General features: G+C 33.0%; 2 protein-coding genes across 2 annotated transcripts; one reads left to right on the top strand and one right to left on the bottom strand.

Annotated features, from left to right (window-relative positions):
• Positions 1-224: 224 nt before the first annotated feature.
• LOC126817520 (uncharacterized) lies at positions 225-4762 on the top strand. The gene is made up of 4 exons (XM_050544537.2): positions 225-1122; positions 1756-1796; positions 2321-2450; positions 3563-4762. The coding sequence occupies exons 1-4, from the start codon at positions 1039-1041 to the stop codon at positions 3662-3664; spliced, it is 357 nt and encodes a 118-aa protein (XP_050400494.1). The 5' UTR covers positions 225-1038; the 3' UTR covers positions 3665-4762.
• Positions 4763-7535: 2773 nt separating this feature from the next.
• LOC126817922 (uncharacterized) lies at positions 7536-15958 on the bottom strand. Its single transcript, XM_050545095.2, has 8 exons — positions 15720-15958; positions 12781-12832; positions 12514-12572; positions 11804-11886; positions 11569-11642; positions 11264-11334; positions 8089-8238; positions 7536-7561 (listed from the first exon to the last, which is right to left on the bottom strand). Exons 1-8 carry the CDS (start codon positions 15808-15810, stop codon positions 7536-7538), a joined length of 606 nt encoding a protein of 201 aa, XP_050401052.2. The 5' UTR covers positions 15811-15958.
• Positions 15959-22126: the final 6168 nt, after the last annotated feature.

Genomic DNA, 22126 nt, shown 5'->3' with positions numbered 1-22126 from the left:
CAAAGCTTTAATTTTGCATTAGAGGTTTTTTTTGGGAAGTGTGTATTAGACTTTAATTCGTTTTTGTTTTTTTTATTTTCTTTTAAGTTTTTGCAGATATTAGAGCATGCCACCCCCCTCCCCCGCCCGCCCAGATCTATTTCTTAAGGCCTACTCAAGATTTCGTCAAGGTCTCTGAAAAGTAAGATTAGGGCACGTGATTGTTGGCGAGATTGTGGGTTAGGGTTCGTTAGGGCTAGGTTCAGAGTTATGATTAGTGCTAGCCCTGTTGACATCTCGTGACCTTAGACCAAACTTGAAGTTGGCTAATTGGCCTTATGAAATAGATCTAACCCGGCAACCATCTAACCCCGTGCCACCGCCAGGGTCAGGGTTAGGTTTAGGATTAGTGCTAGTCCTGTTTACATCTCGTGACCTTTTACCAAACTTGAAGTTGGCCTTATGAAATAGATCTAACCCGGCAACCTTCTGACTCCGTGGCACCACCTCTAAAAAAACGCATTAAGGGGGGGCAACTCCTGCAAATTTGGCCATGTGTCTTCTCCAAATTATTTTTTAGCCCTCAGCTACTTTATTTCACATAGAATTTCGAACAAATCGATTGCTAGTAGATATAATCTAAACAAGGAATGACTATTGGTGGTCTTACTATAATTATGAAATGCATTATTAGATTTGCGTGATAAAACACGAAATATTCCCAGTCATGTTTGTTTATATTGACAACTCGTCGCGTATTATTGCGCTGTTTACCGTTAAATGAAAACAGAAAACAAAATAAAAAATAAACTTTCTAGAACCTGTGTAAACAAACCTAAACTGTAAAAGCTGTATTGCATATCTTTAAAGTGGACTAGCGCGTGTTAATAATAGATAGAGTCATATATTGTCCCGAACTATATTCTTCAATAAGTATTCACATGAGTGAAGTGAACAGATAGCAACTAACAGTAAATCGAAAGTATTTACCGCATTAGTGAAAATTAATTATTTATCACAACTTTACACGGAGACCAACTTGTATATCACGCATACAGTATGAATTCGGAAATTTGTAGACGTTTTGAAGGCCCACCACAACCAAGAAGCGCGGCATTTTTAATGCAATGTGACCGCATTAGAGTAAGTTCATTATGATACCTAGCAATTGATAGAATCTAGACTGTCTAGAGCCTACTAGAGGGAAAAAAAACCCCAAAACAATAAATAACTGGGTTACTAGTTACTACCAGTGCATTTATTCAATTCCAGAAAAATGGAAAATTGTATATTTGTTATTTAGATTTCAAATTTAAATACCGGTATATCTAGCATTGGATTGGATTTGAAAAACATTACCGGTACGCAATACAGTCACTGACATTCATCATTATGTACCGGTAGCCTATCGGGCTATAGTCTCATTACACACGCCCTCTGCTCCGTGGCGTTTGCATAATAGGGCAGAGACTTGAAAATTTTCAATTCAGTTGCTAACATGTATTGAGTGGCAGATCCATGTTAGATATCCAAGTTGGAGAATACAGATTTTTTTTTTTTATAATATAAGTGTTGGATACCATTCAGGCTCAGGACTGTTTTTGCCAGGTAATTAATTAATCATTTGATGTAAAATACAGCCACTTAAAAGTTAAGATAGGCCCATGTTCTTATTCTTGTTGCAAAGCCACCCACTAACATTTTAAAAATGCTTTTATCTAGATTTATTTTCTAGTTTAATAAACAATCTAATTTCTGAATAACTTTTTTTTCCAGAAAGATGAAGAAACATCAAATAAAGTATCTCAATTAAGATTGTAAGTATTTCTTGTTCTTTATTAATAAACTACATGTATTCAGTAAATCGCTAAATGTAATTGGTTTTAGATCGAATAGAAATTGCTGTGGTGGCAACACATGGTGGTCAAGTTGACTTGCTATGTTTAGCCTATTTCATTCTAATGATGATTAGGCCTACAGATCTCCAGTTTAAACCTTTAGCACTTGGACCCCCATAAAAATAATAACAATTAAAAAAACAGCCCTTATACAGAGAACTATTCAAATACCGGTATCTCAGCCGGGTTTGGTCTGTCAAGGGGTATACTGGTATGAAGTATATCCCTTTCCTTAATCTTCTTCAAGGAACAGGGGTAGTCAATATTTACATTCAAATTAAAGTTTAAAGGGTTAGTTGAACTGATGTTTGTTGATGTAAATCATAATTTAAGTACTTAACAATGTTGGAAGGAAGTTATGCACATGGAATTCTCATCATTTTGTGACATTTCTTTTACTACAAAACAGTAGAATTGTTTCTTAGCTGAAATTTAATTTTCAGAGAAAAACAGATAAATGAAAGAGCTTTATGGAATGAGGAATTAGAAGAAAAATGTCAGTTTAAAAAAGTAAAAGAAAATATGAAACAAATTCAAGAAGAATTAAAAATGGCCACAAAAGCTGCAATAGAGGTAAATAATGACTATAATGAATTCTGTTACAACTGAATTGTTTCCATTTTATGATTGCAATTGTCAAGGGATTGTCTACATTCATGCCGAGGTGTACATGGGACCTTGGTGTTTTGTCCCATCACAACGACTAGACACTGTTCCTTGCCAGGCCCTCCATCCATCACCACCCATGAGGGGAAACTACGCCAGAAAATCATGAGGAACTTTCTCGGTCAAAAGCCCATCTTACTCACTGAGCCACCCGATAGTACATCCTTATGACTAGCTGCAAAGTTACACTGGCTTGAACAAGTATTTGCCAAACTTGCAGTTGAAAGTACAGGATGCCTTCATTATTTTAAGCAAAAAGTTTTAATTTGAATAGGATATGTCATGCATAGAAATAAAGAAAAAGAATTGACCACAAAAGGGACCATCTTAGAAAACTGTTGGTGGCAATACTCTTTAGTCTATTTAGAAATTAAAACTGGGAGACTCATGCATGATCTTCAAGAAGGGGTGAGGGAATCAAATTTAAAGTTGAAGTGCATGATCGAGTGAACTATTTTTATAGTTAATGATCTTGTTTGTAAAGTTAACTTTACTTAATTTCAAGAGTTGTAAATTACACTTGTGAAAGCACTTTTGTAAATGGATGATCGTAAATCTTGTTTGAGATAAACTTTAATCTTGAAATTCTGGACGACAATATATGAAAATTCGACAAGACAGGCACATTATTTGACAACATTTGCATGTTCACACATGGGTTCATCAGCGCTGACACTGTTCGTCACTGGTTACTTTCTGCCAGAGGGCCTTACACTGAACCGATTCTGAATCTATCCGTGGATTGTTGTTATTTGACAAAGACCGGCACATTATTTGGCAACATCTGCATGTTCACACGTGGGTTCACAGTGCTGACACTGTTCGTCACTGGTTACATTCTGCCAGAGGGCAAAGATCATTCCAAAATCTTATTTCAGTATTGCGTTTGCATTGCATCCCAGTACTTGTGTGCTGTAGAGAATGGTGAAAATCTAGATTTAGCTACACACCTTATTATTTTCTATCATATTGATTTAAGAAATTATTCATCAAGTAGTAATATTACTATATTTTTTCAGATTAGAAGGGTAGCATTAAAACATCAATTAGAAGCAGATAGGAATCTGTATAATCAAGAATTCATATCACAGGGCAAGACATTTTACAAGCAAAGAATATAAATGTTTCATCTATACCCAAGTCAGCCATGAACAATAAATATGAATAAGACAGAGGTGTAGTTATCTGGAAAAAGTTTTTAAAAAAGATGAATTTATTATGTGATACGTTTTTTTGTTCTGAATTTGTGCTAAAGACAGTCATTTTATATAATGATATTCCATACTTTAGAACATTTGTTATGTTATGATATATTTTATGTATATTAATAATCTATACACAAATGATGTTATTTTCTACCATTCCAGCATTATAAATCGAAGAAAGATTTATTTATAAACTTTTATTAACCTGAGGGACAACATCATTCTTATATTTTACAATAACAGCATTAAGGTTTACTGACAGCTTTAAGATATCCACTCATCATAATTAAGATATAAGATTTATTTAAGATATTAAATTTTGTGATATTTATTAAAATGTAAGACATCATTCTTATAATTTACCATGTTATTTTCTACCATTCCAGCATTATAAATCGAAGAAAGATTTATTTATAAACTTTTATTAACCTGAGGGAGAAGATCATTCTTATATTTTATAATAACAGCATTAAGGTTTACTGACAGCTTTAAGATGTTCACTCATCATAATTAAAATATATATAAGATTTATTTAAAATATTAAATTTTGTGATATTTATTAAAATGTAAGACATTATTCTTATATTTTACCATAACAGCATTACGGTTTACTGACAATATTAAGATGTCCACTCATAATTAAGATATATAAGATTTATTTAAGATATTAAATTTTGTAATATTTTTGAAAATGTAAGACATCATTCTTATATTTTACCATAACAGCATTAAGGTTATTTTTAAAAATGTACAGACTTTGTAGAATAAATTTAACATGTATCAAACCAGTTGTTTATTTTGTAATGATCGGTAAATTCAATGTCAGAAATATCTTAATTACCCTTCAATAAGTAACCCCTGTTATAGTGGCTATAGGGACATGACAGCTGAAATTTGAAATGACTCAAACTGCTGTACCACCTAGCAAACTGCTGAAGATCGAAAATGTGTTACCAGTTTTATCACTGGTAGAAGGGATTAAGATATAATTCTCACAACATGACGTTTAGTTGCTTCCAGATTAATAAATCATAAAAATGCAGTATACATGTATTTTTAAAATGTAAACTGCATCAACTTCGATATATAAATAAAAATGTGATTAACTTTATCGTTATAATATCATGCTTTATTCACCAACCCCAAACATATCACAATAAATAATTTGAATTAAATTTGACTAAAATGTAAACTGCACCCAATTCAATATAAGCAATGTGGTTAACATTTATTATTATTTATTCACCAACCCCATACATATGACAATAATAAATTTTACCAACAATTGTATTGCATGTTTCCATAAATGGAATCAGAAATTACACTTAATAATGCATCAGAAAAATAATAACATGTATAAAATAATAACACATACAATAAACAAAAACAGTATTAATGTTCTACAATAACGGAATGATTTACAGTAGGTACCGGTATGCCAATTAAAACTAGTCTGGCTAAATAAATATTCGAAACAATTTAAAAAATAGGTATTTTTAAAAAATATTTTAAGAGATCTTGGTTCGTGGCATGTTGTGATTATTTATAATCAGAGACAAGTTACATTTACTAGCTTAGCCAACATAAGTCATTTTCTCAAAATGACATTACAAATATAGAAAAATAATAATAATTTCATTATCATTTTATGTGATGTAAATTCAACCAAATTTAACCATAAATAAAATCCAATAATTATAACAAATAACAATAGAATACTAGTCACATAACAATCATATCTATAATATAAAGATTGTATCAAAAATATATCATGACATGCAAACCCATTATGCTATACAATTTGAACTTTTCATAAACAAGGTGAACCACATCCTCCATTGACGAAAGTACTATTAAAATTTCACTATGCTATTATATGTAATTCAACCATGCCAGATTGAGGATGCGTCAGATTGGTTGATTCAGTATGGTCTCTTATCATCGAGTTTTAACAAGGTTCTTCCTATCAATCAAATGAACAATCACAGCAAACTTGAAAATTTGTAATGTGTAAAGTGTAGGGGTTAAAAATTTTGTTATAGATTTTAACAATGTGACTATCAGAATATAAAACTATGCTTATAAAATTTAATATCCACATAGATACACAATAATATAGTTATATGCATATATTACCGTGAATAAAATTAAATCCAATATGAAATTAAGATTACTTGACAAGTATAATAATAATATAATAAAAAGTATTTAAAAATAACCTCAGTTTGTCCAATCTGATTAAAACACAGATCTAATTTTGTTTCGTTTTTTTTTTTTAGATCAAAATTTTGTTTTATTTGTCTTTACTACACTAGGATCTGGAAGAGTTGTTATATTACCGGCTTTTGGTTGAAGTGAGGGATAAGCCAATGAAACGGTCTGTTACAGCGACTTCTTAGCATGCCATGCACGGAACTGTGGGTAAACCACTAGAAACGTCAAGGCTGATTGATTAATCAATGCCCGACCTCATAGGATCAAAAGCCGCTGGTACGACCCCTGACATGACCTTCGAGTGCAACTTGTCAGATCTTCATGTATAAAAGTATAAAAAAACCGAAACGAAATATAAATCTATATTTTAATCAGATTGCAGTTTGTCCTCATATAGTTATAATAAACATTTGAGAACAAGTCAATCAGCAGGTGTTATAATAAAGGTCTGAGAACATTCAAACTGTTTGCCTCCGTCAACAGTAACAGGGGAACTAACTTTTCCACCTTCAACGCAAATCATATATTTATATTCTTCATCACCAAAATCAGACATTTCTTTTGCCTTTTCCTCCCATGGATTCCATATGACTAAATGTGAAAAAATAAATAATATGTTTAATGAACAAAAAAAAAAGATGACAAGGGTGATGACAATAGGTGTATGAAAAAAGGCAAAGATTATGTACTAGCTTTCTGATCCATTCCACATACACAATGGCTACAAGTTCTTTTTATTTTGCATTAAAGGTTCAGTGACAAATCCATCTAATCTTTAACATGAAATGTACTCGATAAAATCACTGACAGTTGTCTACTTGACCTGTTTAGATCATGAAGGAAATTTGGCCTGGAGAGCGGTGGTCCAACCTACTTTGCTGTTTCATGGTTTGACGGACACTTGTGAAAAAAGTTAAGATCTAAGTAGGCCAGACGCATCAGTGAAAAATTCCATACTAACCTATATCAGGTAAATTAAATGTCTTGATAGAGAGATTATGTTTACCACATCCAACATGGCTAACTATTAAGTTTTTAGGACATCCAAGGTAAATCCTTAAAGAAAAGTTAATATCTTTTTAATTACAATTCATAAAATTAATAAAGAAATGTTACAGATCCAATCCATACTCCCTAAATAATTCATATTGGCTGTAATGTCAAATGTTTTCAGGAAAGGTGACAAGCTACTACCAACAATCAATCGGATTAAAATACAAATCTATACATGACAAAATGATTACTGTATTTATATTTAACTTTTGTTATCAGTTTGCTCTCTACTGGTCTATGTATGTCTCCCATAATTCCAAGGACATCTCGCTTAAAACTCAACCACCCAAACAAACGATTTCATTAACTAATCCCCCACATCAAACATAACACATATTTAAAAACTTTTACATACATGTAGCATGTACATTGTATCCTACACTATTGAAGGAAAATAAATCAAAATATTTTATTGTTATAATCACCATGGTAACTTATTATGTGATACTTTTTATCATACAGTTTAATTAAAGGTTATTACCTGTCATAGTTCTCATCCATGAATACCTTTTCTCGTAATTCAGTTGATTTTTTGTTTTTCTTCAACTAAAATAGAAAGATATCAAGTTCTCAAGTGTGATTTTTGCAATTGTTCCTGGTGGTGCCTGAATCCTGTAGTTAGGAAACAAAGCAAATTTATCTGATATCATTCAGCTCCATCAAGTCAAAAATATAATACATGTAAAACATTACTAAGATCATATTAAAGGCTCTGACATATTCCAATAAAATGGCCATTAACCAGAAACACATGATGTATGGTAAAGACATTAAATAAGATTGTCATCTTGGATTAACAGCCTGACAAAAAAAACCCCCAAAACACAGGGGTAAAGTCCTACAAAATGATATCTACACCAAAATATACATGAATACAAAACTGTCAGTAACGTGAACCTGACTGCCTTAAGACATCTCTCTCAATCTCAGATAAGCCTAGTGACAAGAGGTATCAACTGTTCCAGAATGAGTGAGTGTACCATGCTTTATGCATGACACAAATCACAACTTGTAGCTATGAAACCAAATTAATTTATTAACACATACGATATGTTAGAAACCTTGCAAATTACAGAAAATCAGGAATGTTTGTAAGCACAGAATCAATGTATTTACCTTATCAATATATGTTAAACCAGATAGTCCAGTAACAGAAGTATTAAGGATATCAGGTGTTCGTATGTAACTGTGCAGAAGTGTCGTGAAATCAAAGGCTTTAGTATCTGTAAAATTAAAATAAAACTGTAATTTTTTAAAATTTATGAGTTGATTTGTAATGTGGAGTACATATCCATTTTAAAGTCTAAAATCCATAGATAAAGCCCATGTTGCGATACTGAGCCAGAAACAAAATGAACAGTAGTTCAGAAATATTTGAAAATAAAATATTTAATCATTAATTAAAATGACACATCTCAATCCATTATTTTGATTTAATTAAATAATAAAGGATAAGATAGTACCGTATTTTAATTTTTTTAAAACATGGTTCCACAAATGAACATAGAAAACAAGCCAACAGTGAGGCTGATGTCCCCCGCCGACATCCCAAAATAAATAGATGACACATATTAATTAATCGCACATTTATTTTTTTTCAAAAGTATCAAGCAATCAAACTGATTATCAACTATACACTAAGTTTCATCACTCTCTATCAGATAGAATCAAAGTTATCATGTTCCAAAGCATCAACCAATGAAATTGCTTACCTCTGTTTAGCTTTAGCTCTAAATGTTAATCATTGAACTCAGTCAAGAATCGATCCTTAGCCTAAGCAGAAAATTCTCATCATCAAACTTAGTCAAGGTAATGATATAATGAATCTATACTTGGAGCTTCATCACTCTCACTTAATTAAAACCAAAGTTATTGGCCCCAAAGCATCAACCAATCAGATTGCTTATCTCTGCTTACCGTAAGCAGACGATGTTTATCATCGAACTCCATCAAGGCATTCACCTAATGAACACCTACACCAAGTTTGAACATTCTACCTCAACTAGAAGGAGAGTTATTGTGTTTCAAAGTCTCGACCAATCAAATTGCTTATCGCTCTGCTTACCCTAAGCAGAAAATGCTTATTATGGAACTTAGTCAAGGTATTGATGTGATAAAACTATACACAAAATTTTATCACCCTCACTTAATTAGAACTAAAGTTATCGTGTCCCAAAGCATCAACCAATCAAATTGCTTATCTCTGCTTACCCGAAGAAGAAAATGCTCATCTTCAAACTCCATCAAGGTATTGACCTAATAAACACCTATACCAAGTTTGAACATTCTAGCTCAATTAGAAAGAGAGTTATTGTGTCCCAAAAAGTGTGACAGACAGACGGACAGATAGACAGACAGACAAACCCATTTTAATAGTCCCCTGCTTTCTTCGAAAGGCGGGGGACAATAAAATCACAAGTCAGTGGTGTTTAAAATGCTAGTAATTAATGAAATAACCATGATATTTCTATAGATATAAACTATTTAATGCATCAATATAAAATTTATTTCATTCTGATGGACACTGACAAAGGAGAGTTTATGAAGTGGTACAAATGTTCAGTAAGCTACCATATTCAATATTATTAACTTTTGCCCTGGTTTAAACTTTTGTTAATAAGTCTGAGATTATACCAGACTTGAGTTTGGGTTCAGTACTTGAGGCATTGCACTACCTTACTCAAAAGATAGGTTGCCAGGCAACGAAACATACGCCCACAGCAACTAAATCGTCCGGGCAGTCAACAAGGGTTGTCGCATATTTTTACTTTTTTCGCTAATGAAACATTTATAATACACTAATATCTGATTAAAAGCAACAACTCACGAAGTAATTATCAGAAAACTATTAGAATTTGTTTGGTTTTTATAAAGTTCTGCCCCATGCTAACGTTTTGTATGCAAAGCTTTTAATATCATGGATTTAACTGTTCAAGTCATAAAAATTCATTGAAAATCAATATACTTGTTCGTCTCAAGATCTTAAACTCTGTGTATCAATCTAAAGTCAATCGGATTATAACTTTAGCCTTTAGAGCATCACAAGATTTTGCAAAGTGTTCAAGGGCCATAACTCTGGCAGTAATTATCAGAAATCGCTGAAAATCAATAGGCTTCATCATCTTATGACCTTAAACACTGTGTATAAATTTAATGTCAATCGAATGTTAACTTTAGCCTCTAGAGCATCCACAAGATTTTTTGAAGTGATCAAGGGCCATAACTCTGGCAGTAATTATCGGAAATCGTTGACAATCAATAGGTTTCTTCGTCTCATGACCTTAAACATTGTGTATAAATTTAAAGTCAATCGGACATTAACTTTGGCCTTTAGATCATCCACAAGATTTTTTGAAGTTATCAAGGGCCATAACTCTGGCAGTAATTATCGGAAATTGTTGAAAATCAATAGGCTTCTTCGTCTCATGACCTAAAACACTGTGTATAAATTTAAGGTCAATTGGATATTAACTTTGGCCTCTAGAGCGTCCACAAGATTTTTCAAAGTGATCAAGGGCCATAACTCTGGCAGTAATTATCGGAAATCGCTGAAAATCAATAGGCTTCTTCGTCTCAAGACCTTAAACACTGTGTATAAATCTAAAGTCAATCAGATATTAACTTTAGCCTCTAGAGCATCCACAAGCAATTGTGGACGCCGGACCACCGGACGGACGGACGGACGGGGGCGACGACAATATACGACCACATTTCAATGTGGGCGTATAAAAACTAACTCAACAAAAAGAGGGTTGATTTCATCTAAATCACTAGAAGCAAACAAATACCTTGATGACCTAGACAACCAAGCCCTTAACTAGATTTATGGGCATGCATGAGTAAATGCATTAGTAAAAGCAAAATGTAAATATTTTAGTAACTCTGAGAGCAAAAGAGAGAGAGAGGGGAGAGAGAGCTCATCTGGGACAGGCAACCCTACTCCTTTTCACATACAAGCGGTGTCCTTTTCACATACAAGTGGTGAATCAAAATCAGGCCACTTGACTCAATGACAGACCTTATGGTTTGACATGCTCGCGTTAAACTGCTAGACCACCCAATGTACAGCCTATTTAGGGTGAATAACTCAACCATAACTCGATACTAAAGCCAAGTGAATATGACATTAACCCAACTTGCACAACCAAATCCTTGAAATGATTTAGTATATGTTTTTACAATGAGAAACAGAGCATCTCAGATAATGTAGATTATGAAAATCAGAATGATAATGATGTATTATGTTACCTGTATTATGTATGCTCAAGTTCATAGTGAAGGATGTTGCTTGTAATTCTAATGTATAAACCAACCTGAATCTTTTATGAAATAAAAAAACATAATGCGTAATTTTATTTTTTTTAAATTTCAATGTTATAAAATTATACATTCTTTTCTAGAGCCAGTTACAAATTTTCTGGATTTAATTCCATATTTCTAATCTTATGTTAGATATTTGTTCACTGGATATGTCTGAAATGTTCCTAAACCAATTCGAAGTCATTGATTGTGAATGATCACATAAAAGAAAATAATTGGAAAAAAAATGTTACTTGTAGTTCCACATTCTTCTGGTTTCTTCGTCATCTTCTAAAGAAATGGCTGCTATAACAGTTCCATGTTTATCCTGAACAAAACAAAAAACAATGACTAATTTATTGTGCACTATTCATTTACTGTATTATCACAATACTGTCTTTATATGTGATTTGTGTGTTAATAGTTTTGAGAATTTCATAACATTTTATTTGTTTATAAATGCAAAATTTGTGTATCATTGTACTGTACCTTGGTTGGTGGAATGGCTAAACTCCATCTCTTAATTCTGCCAAATCCATGTTGTGGTCCTAATTTCCATGGTCCAAAATTAGCTAAAATACACACAAAGCAATGCTGAAGGTAATGCTGAGGCAATAAGGTGTCGATTTAGGAAGTGAAGGGCTAGCCAGTGTTAATTTTATATTTTTCATAATGTACTAGTTTATTTTTTAACTATTGTTCTTATTTCTCAATAGATGTATCCACACCCTGCATGTGGAGCAAGAAGAGATCATCAGATAGAAATGGATGTCTTTAAACATAAAAAGCACAAAGAAATTTTTTAGACTTAAAACATGAATCATTATCAAATTGATCAAAATAAAAATGAGATAATATATCTACTAGACTATTACCCAAATATCTTAATAAATAAATATTGTAATGAATTAGTCCAATGGATCATCTTAATTAAATTTTCAGTAAATGACTAAGCTTATATCTCATTATCTGCATTTATTTCTATTATAAGAAGTCCTCCAACCACAATAAAAAACAGCTTTAGGTAACAACCAACATAAATCAAGCTGTCTGGTTTTTTTTTTAAAATTGGGTGCAGAAGATACAACAGCTCAACTTCTATCAATTTCAACCTCCTCAAATTCATTCCAAAAAGTGTTTTTTTTTTTAACTTTACCCTACACTGTATGTCTAACCTCTAACATATTGTAAAAACTTACGAAAAACTATAGGAATTCCTCCTCTAATAGCCTTCTTCCCATCAAAAACAGACTTCTCACTAAAAAGAGACATGTGTTATTGACTTAAAAATTCTGTTGTCTCTTTTTATCCACTTGTGGATAAAAAGAGACAACAGAATTTCTCTACAGGGGGGATCTGACCCCCTGGTTCCACCCTATCAGTCCTTGTTGAAGACAAGCAATTGAATCTTCTGTTACTGAACTGTTCTGCCATCACCAGTGACAGAATGATACATAAGTACTTACCTAACAAAGAGTATTTCTTCTCCATTAACTTTCCATGATAACAATGTAGCACCTGTAAATAAATATTCCATAAATCAAAATATGTTTGTCAAATAAAAACAGATTTGAAACCTTTTGCCTTTGTTCACCCTAAAATATTGGTCAACAAATCCCACAAGTCGAAAATTATAAGAACTATGAACTCAAAAATGAAATGAAATGTAATACTGTTTTGCACAAAGGGGCCAATGAAGATGGCATATGCCAAGCAGTGTGCTATGAGTGAAATTTTACTGTCTACTCTTTTTATGAATTCCTACTGTCAACGGGTAGGTTATACAGGATCTCAGGTTATTTTTTACCCATTCCTTTAAGGATGTCTTAATGTGTTTTTGTGAATATTTGAATTTCCATAAAAGAGCACATAAAATTACCATATAAAAAAAGTATGTACTTTAAGCCAGTGTTTACTATATCCATTTTCAAGAGCTAAATCTGCCTAATGCAGATCTTTCGTTTGGCCTCAAATGTTACATAAATCATTAATTAGACATTTATTTACATGCCAGGCCCATAATAATCAACTCTCTAGAACTTGGATGGTTTTGATTTTCAACAGATTAAAATATGATTGGCAGTTAATGATTTTAATTAAAAATGGATAATCCGGACTTATTTTCAGCATATTCCCTCTTAATCATCTATTTTTTGACTATTATAGCGACAACTGTCGTCAGCTTTTTATCTAATTCTTATATAATGCACTTTCAATAAAGCAATTTAATTCAAATCTATCATTTATTAATTGAGACAGCTTCACTAAAAGTTGCAAATATAGACCTCCACTAAAAAAGACTTTGCCAGTTATTGAGAATGGTCTGAATCCCCCAAATGCCTGAATGACCAAATGCATATTAGACATTTTTATTCCTGAATTACCATCTACAGACAAAATGTGCAGGCTACTTATTTACACCAGACCGATTCCTTTCCTAATTCTCTAATTAATAAAACAATTAAAGGGGCATTACGTAAGATTAAATAAAGAGCTGACAGAATATGTTGAAAATTTCTGTCAATTTACTTCACTCTGAATTGAGATATTAATAAATAAAATAATAAAATAAAACAATTAAAGGGGCATTAGGTAAGATTAAATAAAGAGCTGACAGTTCTTGTTATAATAGTTAAAAAATAGATAATGAAAATAGAATATATTGAAAATTTCTGTCAAATTGGCGATACAACAACCATGTAGCCTAGATTGTCATTGCTACCATCGTTACGATAATAAACAAAGTCTCGATAATCCATTTTTATGGTAAATCATCAACAACAAAATCTACTTAATATCTGAGCCATCCGATGGCATTGACTTGATCAAGAATTAATTAATGTCTAATTAATATTTAGCTCTTGAATGTTTTGTGAAATGAGCGAGACAAATTGGCATGTAGCTTATTAAAACAGAACTTTCATTTTAGATCCTAATTAGAATTTGTCTTATGTTATAATAGTCAGATTTAGCTCTTGAATGTTTTATGAAATGAGTGAGACAAATTAGCATGTAGCTTATTAGATCCTAATTAGAATTTGTCTTATGTTATAATAGTCAGATTTAGCTCTTGAATGTTTTGTGAAATGAGTGAGACAAATTGGCATGTAGCTTATTAAAAGAGCGCTTTCACTTTAGATCCTAATTAGAATTTGTCTTATGTTATAAATGCCATAAACAAGACAGCCGCTATATAGCCATGCTCCTCTATCCTTTTGATCACATTAATCACAATAAATTTGAGTAAGCCAACAATGTGCCTCAGTATATTTATGTACGGTACATTTCCTCTTAAAGTAGCTAAGCCTCTAACTCAATATCATCCAAAGTCTTCGACATTGAAAACACAAATTATTTGTCAATTCAAATCAACATCAATGTTGTGATCTTACTGGGAAAAAATGGGCTTTTGATATCAAATTTTTAAGACAAAATAAACATTTTACCATTGGTACACAAATCGTGTACCATAATGCGTTTCAGCGCCATTTGTAACAAGGGACTCAAAGAAAGAGGCTAGACATATTCCAAATGGTGACGCCATATTCTTATCTGGAGAGCATGCGCAATAAATACTATCGACTGGAATAACTAGACAGTAGAAGTTGCCATTAGCTACGAGAATGTAACTAAAAACGCTGAGATATACTGATGTGCTTGTTTTTAGCTACGATTGGATGCCTTTAGTTCCAAGTGGCAAACTCAATTTCTTTATTAATGTATGTACCATCTTAAAAATAAGTTAATTTTATACTATTAGTACTTTTTACACATACGCAGTTCAATCTAGAGAAACAACATTCATTTATCAGCAAATATTGTCAATAATGTTAAATCAAGCGTTGTTTTTATCATAATTGATTCAGACGTTCATAATTACGCCGTAATACCTACTGCGCAACTCTGATCAGATGGGTACTTTGATTGGCTATTGCACACGAGGCCCCGCCTTTATGTGTGTACAGACGTAAATTTAAAATGTCGGGAAAAGCGATCTACTGTTGCTTTGATTTAAAAAGAGGGGATTTGTACCCGTTTCAGATAGGATTATATGCTTAATTGTAGTTGGGTGTTGCAGAAATATTATAAATAACAATAACCAATCGTTGTTTTGATTAAAAATATTGTCAATTTTGTTTATAAATGCCGGGTGCGAATCGCTCCCGCATGTGCTACATTGATGGCAATGGCCTCATCTCTCATCTCGAAACACGGAGGGTTGAGAGATTAAGGTTTGTTATCTAGTTGCCATTTGATTGAGGCTTCTGGCGTATTTCGCCGAACTCAACTGATTTGAAATGCGAGTCAACATGAATTTGAAATAAAATTAAAATAATTATTTAGATCTATAGCTTATTGATATTGAATTATTAAATTAAAAAAAATTTCAATAGGCCTACAGTACCATGAAGATGAACCAAAGCCGTGTTACCATCTCCACGATCTAAATGTACTACATCTCCTGCAGGAAAATGACTGGGTAACTGATTTGACATTTTCAAAAATCTAGAGATTAATGCTACTATGTGTATACCGGTACTTTAATCTTATTATGAGACAGCAAAATACCAAACAACAAATACGAGTATTACGACTCTAAAATGTAAATAGAATATGAGCCTCTATTGTCCAGGCGGTATCAGATAAAAATGGACTCCGATTTGATACACACATTTTATGCGCATGCGTCACCACCCAATAACTGATCTTCATTAACGTCCACTCGACAGAAACTAGGTCATTTCGGGAGAAACGTATGGTACAATTTTATTTCAAATGGGAGGAAACCGGAGGACACGGAGTGAGCCACAGGCTATAAGCTGGTGACCCCACTCGATCCTGGGCGCGTCGAATTACCCAATAACACCCAATAGATAGATACTAAGATAGATGTTTATTGCATCAAAACGTCCATAGGACAGCATGCACAGCCTACGTACATATACACTTGGACATAGTCATATACATTCAATAATACATATTACATAGACAACTCAATACATTCATACAAACAGTATACTACATGTACAACTGTACATGTATATCAAATAGTATTACTCCAAAATGTTGACTTTGGAAACACAAAATAACAATTTAGTTAAATTTAAGAGGTACCGCGCTTTGTGCCCAAATCGGTGTTTCACGCGTGAAGGGAGATAACTCGTGTATGTGATTTTTGTTGACAAGACCCTCCCTAATGCATGCTTTCGTTGCAATTCGGATCGTTGTAATGTATTGTAATTAGTGACTGATTAGGTTTATTAAAACAGTAATTATATGCATGAAACAATATTATGGTAGGCTATATACAGTGCAATAAACAATTTGATATTATAGCTAAATATTATTTATATTTACAAATTGTGATGATTAGATTGTCACTTTCGGTCATCGAACACAGTCACAGTGGCATAGCCTACCAAATACATGTACTATAACGCTTTAGTCTTACTGATGTAATAATACACGATTTTGATAGGACATTTTAAGCAAGCAAACAATTGAAAAAAAAACAACAAAAACTATGACCACCATTTTTTTTTTTTTTTTTTATCAGATACATTATAGGTCTATCGAAAGATAGAGCGCGACACTGACGCGCAAACCATCATCTTGGCGTTCTTCAGGTCCCGATTATGGCCCCGATTCCATGCCGGCACCCGGGAACCCTAATGCGGTGACGAGAGCCTCAAACTTATTTCAGCGTCATCCCCGATTGATCGTGACAAGAGGTACAGGGGCGGATCCAGAGGGAGTGGTGTGAGGCGGGGTTTATCCAAACTCCACCCTGCTCAGCTACATAAAAAAAAAATATTGTAAAACAACACATTATGAGAAAGTGTAACGGTCGTGTGCTTTATAATTAGATGGTGGGTTGGGATTGGCATTGTGTTGAGTGGACGTTAACACCCCCCCCCCTCTCTCTCTCTGAATTTCAACACTCCCTCCAACCAGTCAACCAGACGAAGAGCGAGTCATTTATATCAACATAATGGTCCCGACCAGGTGCTCAATCACCAAATGAGCACGCAGTGGCGACACCAAACGACTTCATAATGATGGTTGCTAGGCAGAAGAGTAAAAATTCTAGATTCTAGACTCTAGGTTTTTGAAAATGTCAAATCAGTTACCCAGTCATTTTCCTGCAGGAAATGTAGTACTTGAGCATTCATATACAGTTATTTTTTTACAAAGAAAGAATGGTCAAGAATATGTTTATTCGAGTACCATTTTGCGCAAAGCTTATGTAGTGAGCCTGTATTAAAAGACGTTGGGACTATCTCAAATCACTAAAAGAAGCCAAAAACTTAAGCCAATCTGTTGTAAATAGTGCCCAATAGACTATTAAATTGAGATGTCAAAGGATAACATCAATTAAAACATAGATATGACGTCACCCTTTGATGTTTTTAACCATTATATAGGAGAATGTACGCTCTTCTTAAACAATCGTCTATTATTTATAAAACTGTCCATTATTTTCAATAAATAATGGACAGTTTTATAAATAATAGACGATTGTTTATGAAAATACCAATAATAGACACGTATCTGAAAAATGAGCATGTATTTTGGGATAATTTATTCTCTGAACAAATTAAATTACAGAAAATGAAATTACTTTAAAACCTCATAGTCACCGAAATGTCACATGGCGGCCGAATGTTGATTTCACGTGTTTGTCTACATAAAAAATTCCACTTAAATCCGTCCGTTATATGTTACTTATCCGTTTAATAGTACGTTCGACACTAGATCGGTGATACGTTTCTATACGCCCATATTTTCACACCTTCTTTGTGGACAATCTACAGGTCATAACTTGAAATATAGGTTAATATCCCAAATATCTCGGTTCCTTTCGATATAGGCTTGTATGGGACCGTAACTTCATGGATTATGGCCCCTGACTGTACACACTAGAGGTCACAATTATTAGCCCATTTTGATGAAACTGAACATGTGTATTTATAACCCAAAGATCTCGATTCCTTGCAATATTGGCGCATATCGGACCGTATACTTCCTGGATTATGGCCCCGGATTGAACCAAAAAAACGTGTTTTGAGCCTGTGGAACTATGCAGGTCACAATTTTATCCGATTATAAAAAAAAACCGTTCAAATATATCACCGTTACACCATAATGACAGTTGAGTTTGAATTTCGTGAATTGGTTTGTGCTTTTGATCCTGTGTCCTGTCACTTATATCAGAGTATATATTAAATTTTAAATCAAAATTGGGACGGCTAGTACCCTCCATATTAACCACAGTATTAAGAAAATTATCAATATCTAAATCATTCTCGTGAGCAGCCTTTCCATCACAACTTTGACGGCTATTATCCTCCATATCAAGAACATCACAATTTTTACGGCTATTATCTTCCATATCGAGTACATTACCAATGGAATCAGTATCCAAATTCTTATCACATATATTCTCATTATTAATATTTGTTTTCGACTGTGTTGTAAACATGTCGTCTCCATGTAGAATATTTTGGACTGTCTGTGTATGCTTGCATTGTATGACTGGAGTGTTTTGTCACATGCATTCGAATGAGCATGTGCATGTTGTTTTAAGAATATCATTATTTTATGGCTTGTTGTTTTAGAAAACTATCCATTATTTGTATCTCTATGGTATGGTGCTATGTTTTAAGTTTGATAATAGCCTCAGACTAGATGTGTTCAATTGTCAATAGGATTAAGGTCGGGGCTAAGCGACTATGGGGCGCCGTTTGTAAAATAATTATTTAATTTTTTTTATAGCAAAAACATTAGATTTAACTCCGAATATATATATTTAGATAAATATTAGAACAAAAATGGCATATATGTAAATATCAAAAAATATTGTAGCTAAAAGTCGAGTTTTTGGTCTATGAAAAACTTTAAATGTTATATCTTGATTTCACATCGCTTAGTTAAATATATAGCTAAATGTGCTGTTTTTCGTAGGTATAAATGCTAAATACTAAATCACTGAAAAATCTAAAGTTAAATATTTAGCTAAATATATAAACATTTAGCTAAATATATAAACATTTAGCTAAATATATAAACACTTAGCTAAATATATAAACATTTAGCTAAATATATATAAACATTTAGCTAAATATATAAACATTTAGCTAAATATATAAACATTTAGCTAAATATATAAACATTTAACTAAATATATATATTTAGTTAAATATATAAACAGTTAACTAAATATATAAATATCATGCTAAAAATATATGTTTAGCTAAATGTATAAATATTTAACTAAATATAATTTGTGGTCCCGCCAATATTTCTATTATCGTAAGCAACACAAAAAAACTGCGCATAAAATGATGACGTGTACCTGACACGTGAGCCTTGGCACAATAGGCCTACTAGGAATTAGAAATGGGAGCTGACCACGAACTTGTAACCCGAATCACGGCCGCGGTACTCCGTGCCGTTCGCACAGATCAAGGCAATGAGGACGTCCTACCTACAGGTGAACTTCAGGGAAAGTTGTACACTACGTCATCGTTTAGCGTGAAGTCGCTTACAACAAAAATTATTTTACAAACGGCGTGGTTGGGTTGCGCTTTGTAAATTTAACTATATGTTTAGCTAAATATATAATTATTTAGCTAAATATATAATTATTTAGTTAAATATATAATTATTTAGTTAAATATATAAATATTTAGCTAAATATATAAATATTTAGCTAAATATATAAATATTTAGCTAAATATATAAATATTTAGCTAAATATTTAGCTAAATATATATATTTAGCTAAATATATAAATGTTTAACTAAATATATAAATGTTTAACTAAATATATAAATGTTTAACTAAATATTTTAACATTTAACTAAATATATATTTAGCTAAATGTTTAAACATTTAACTAAATATTTAGCTAAATATTTATATATCATCAAATCTCTTGTTTTGGTCTTAATATTCAATGCTAAATGTTAAATATGAAAATAGAGACAAATCAAGAAATATTTATATATATTATGTTAAATATTGGGATTTTGTTGTATTTTTAGTTTAAATATTAAAAGTGAAAAATTTGCACAAAAGTCGAGATTTAACTATATATATAAATTTAAATTAAATCTAGTGTTTTTTGCTATATAAAAAGCTAAATAATTAATTTACAAACGGCGCCCCATAAGCGACGGCCAATCCAGGACTTGGACACAGGCATTTCTTAAAAAATTCTGGGTAGCAATTGCTGTATGATTTAACACAGTTCATCGCGTGCATTTGCATACCGATAGTTCATTGGCCAATCACGCTATTTTACCGACATTTCGCCTAATAGTTTGGATGCAGCTATAGCGGGTGTGGCGCCGGGCAGGGTAAGCTTACTCCTCCGGACACCTGTTACCACTGTTTGTCGTGTATTTTGTACACGAGGAGCAGTCCATTTGCTGATTACACTATTTTGCTTGAATACACTATTTTGCCTATAACGTTTTTTAGAACTTCGAATTCTGTCTTATGGTTTGGATTGTTCGTACTTGGTTTTATTTTATTGTCTTGTTGAAACGTTAGTCCAGGCCCATGTCTCTGCATAAACGGATGAAGAACAGGTTGCAACATCTGATCCCTGTTCTGGACAGCATTTAAGTTCCCTTGGACAACAACAAGGGGAGAACGTCCATGTGCGCAAAAAGAACCCCAAACCATGACGCTGCCGCCACCAAATCGGTCAACTTCTCTGACGCATACTTGAGCGTAACGTTCACCTCGTCTGCGGTACACTCGGACCCTGCCATCGGCAAGTCTCAAAGTGAATCGAGATTCGTCACTAAAGACAACTGAATTCCACTGTCTTTAAGTAAACCTTATGTGTCTTGTGGCCCACGGCGATGAAGAGGTGTCAATATTGGTCCATTATAGGGCCTCCGAGCTCGAAGACCAGCAGCCTGCAAGCGATTTCGAACAGTTTGTGCAGTTACCCTTCTACCAAACAGCTCTCTACTTGTGGAGGTTGCAGTGACAAATCTGTTTCTAAGATGACGTAATCGTATTGCTTGATCTTCCTGGAGTGACGTCACACGTGGCGTTCCCGCCCTTGGGCGGTCGGCATTAGTTCCAGTTTAAAGCACTCTCATTCTAAGATTAATTATTGTCTGGCGTGAACAATTAAAGGCTCTTGCAACAGTGACCACAGACTGACTAGCATAGAGCCTACCTATAGCACGTAGACGTTCTACATTTGAAAGGCGCTTCTTTTTGTAACAAAGATGAAAATAACAATTTTAATTTGTTTTTTCCAGTTCAAGTTACGTGTGCGTGTTCAGATTAAGCAAACTTGCATAGATTGACCTCACGAGTTTGTGTTTGCACGTGTTTTTCATCTTTATATGCTCAAAAGTCACGTGATCCACATGACTTTACAATTTTATGAAATTAAAGGCTTCTTACTACTTACTATCGTTAGAAACACTTTAAAATTTATTTGACTTACCAGAAAAAAAATTGTTGAAATTCATAAGCGTCAAGTTTTTAATTTGGCTGAGTATCGTTTTTATGTAACGTTTTACAAGAAAACGTAGTTCCAGAAAAAAATTAGTGTCAACGGCTTTATGGAAAGATGTCAGTCATGCTTTGATGTATCACTGCCTAAGCCTTTATCTGCCACCAATTTCGACATTCTCCAGGAATTTCATTTGGATGTACCATTGGAAATGCAACGTATTCTTGAAATGTTCATCAACAAACCACAAGAACTTGTCTGAAAATTTCTTAAATAGAAAATATGAACAATTATACTCTGTATATGAAGTTCTATTGAATACATTT

The sequence above is a fragment of the Patella vulgata genome, chromosome 4, assembly GCF_932274485.2.
Source record: "Patella vulgata chromosome 4, xgPatVulg1.2, whole genome shotgun sequence".
NCBI lineage: Eukaryota > Metazoa > Mollusca > Gastropoda > Patellidae > Patella > Patella vulgata.
Note: the sequence above shows the minus strand (reverse complement) of the source record. Positions and strands in the feature narration are given on the sequence as shown.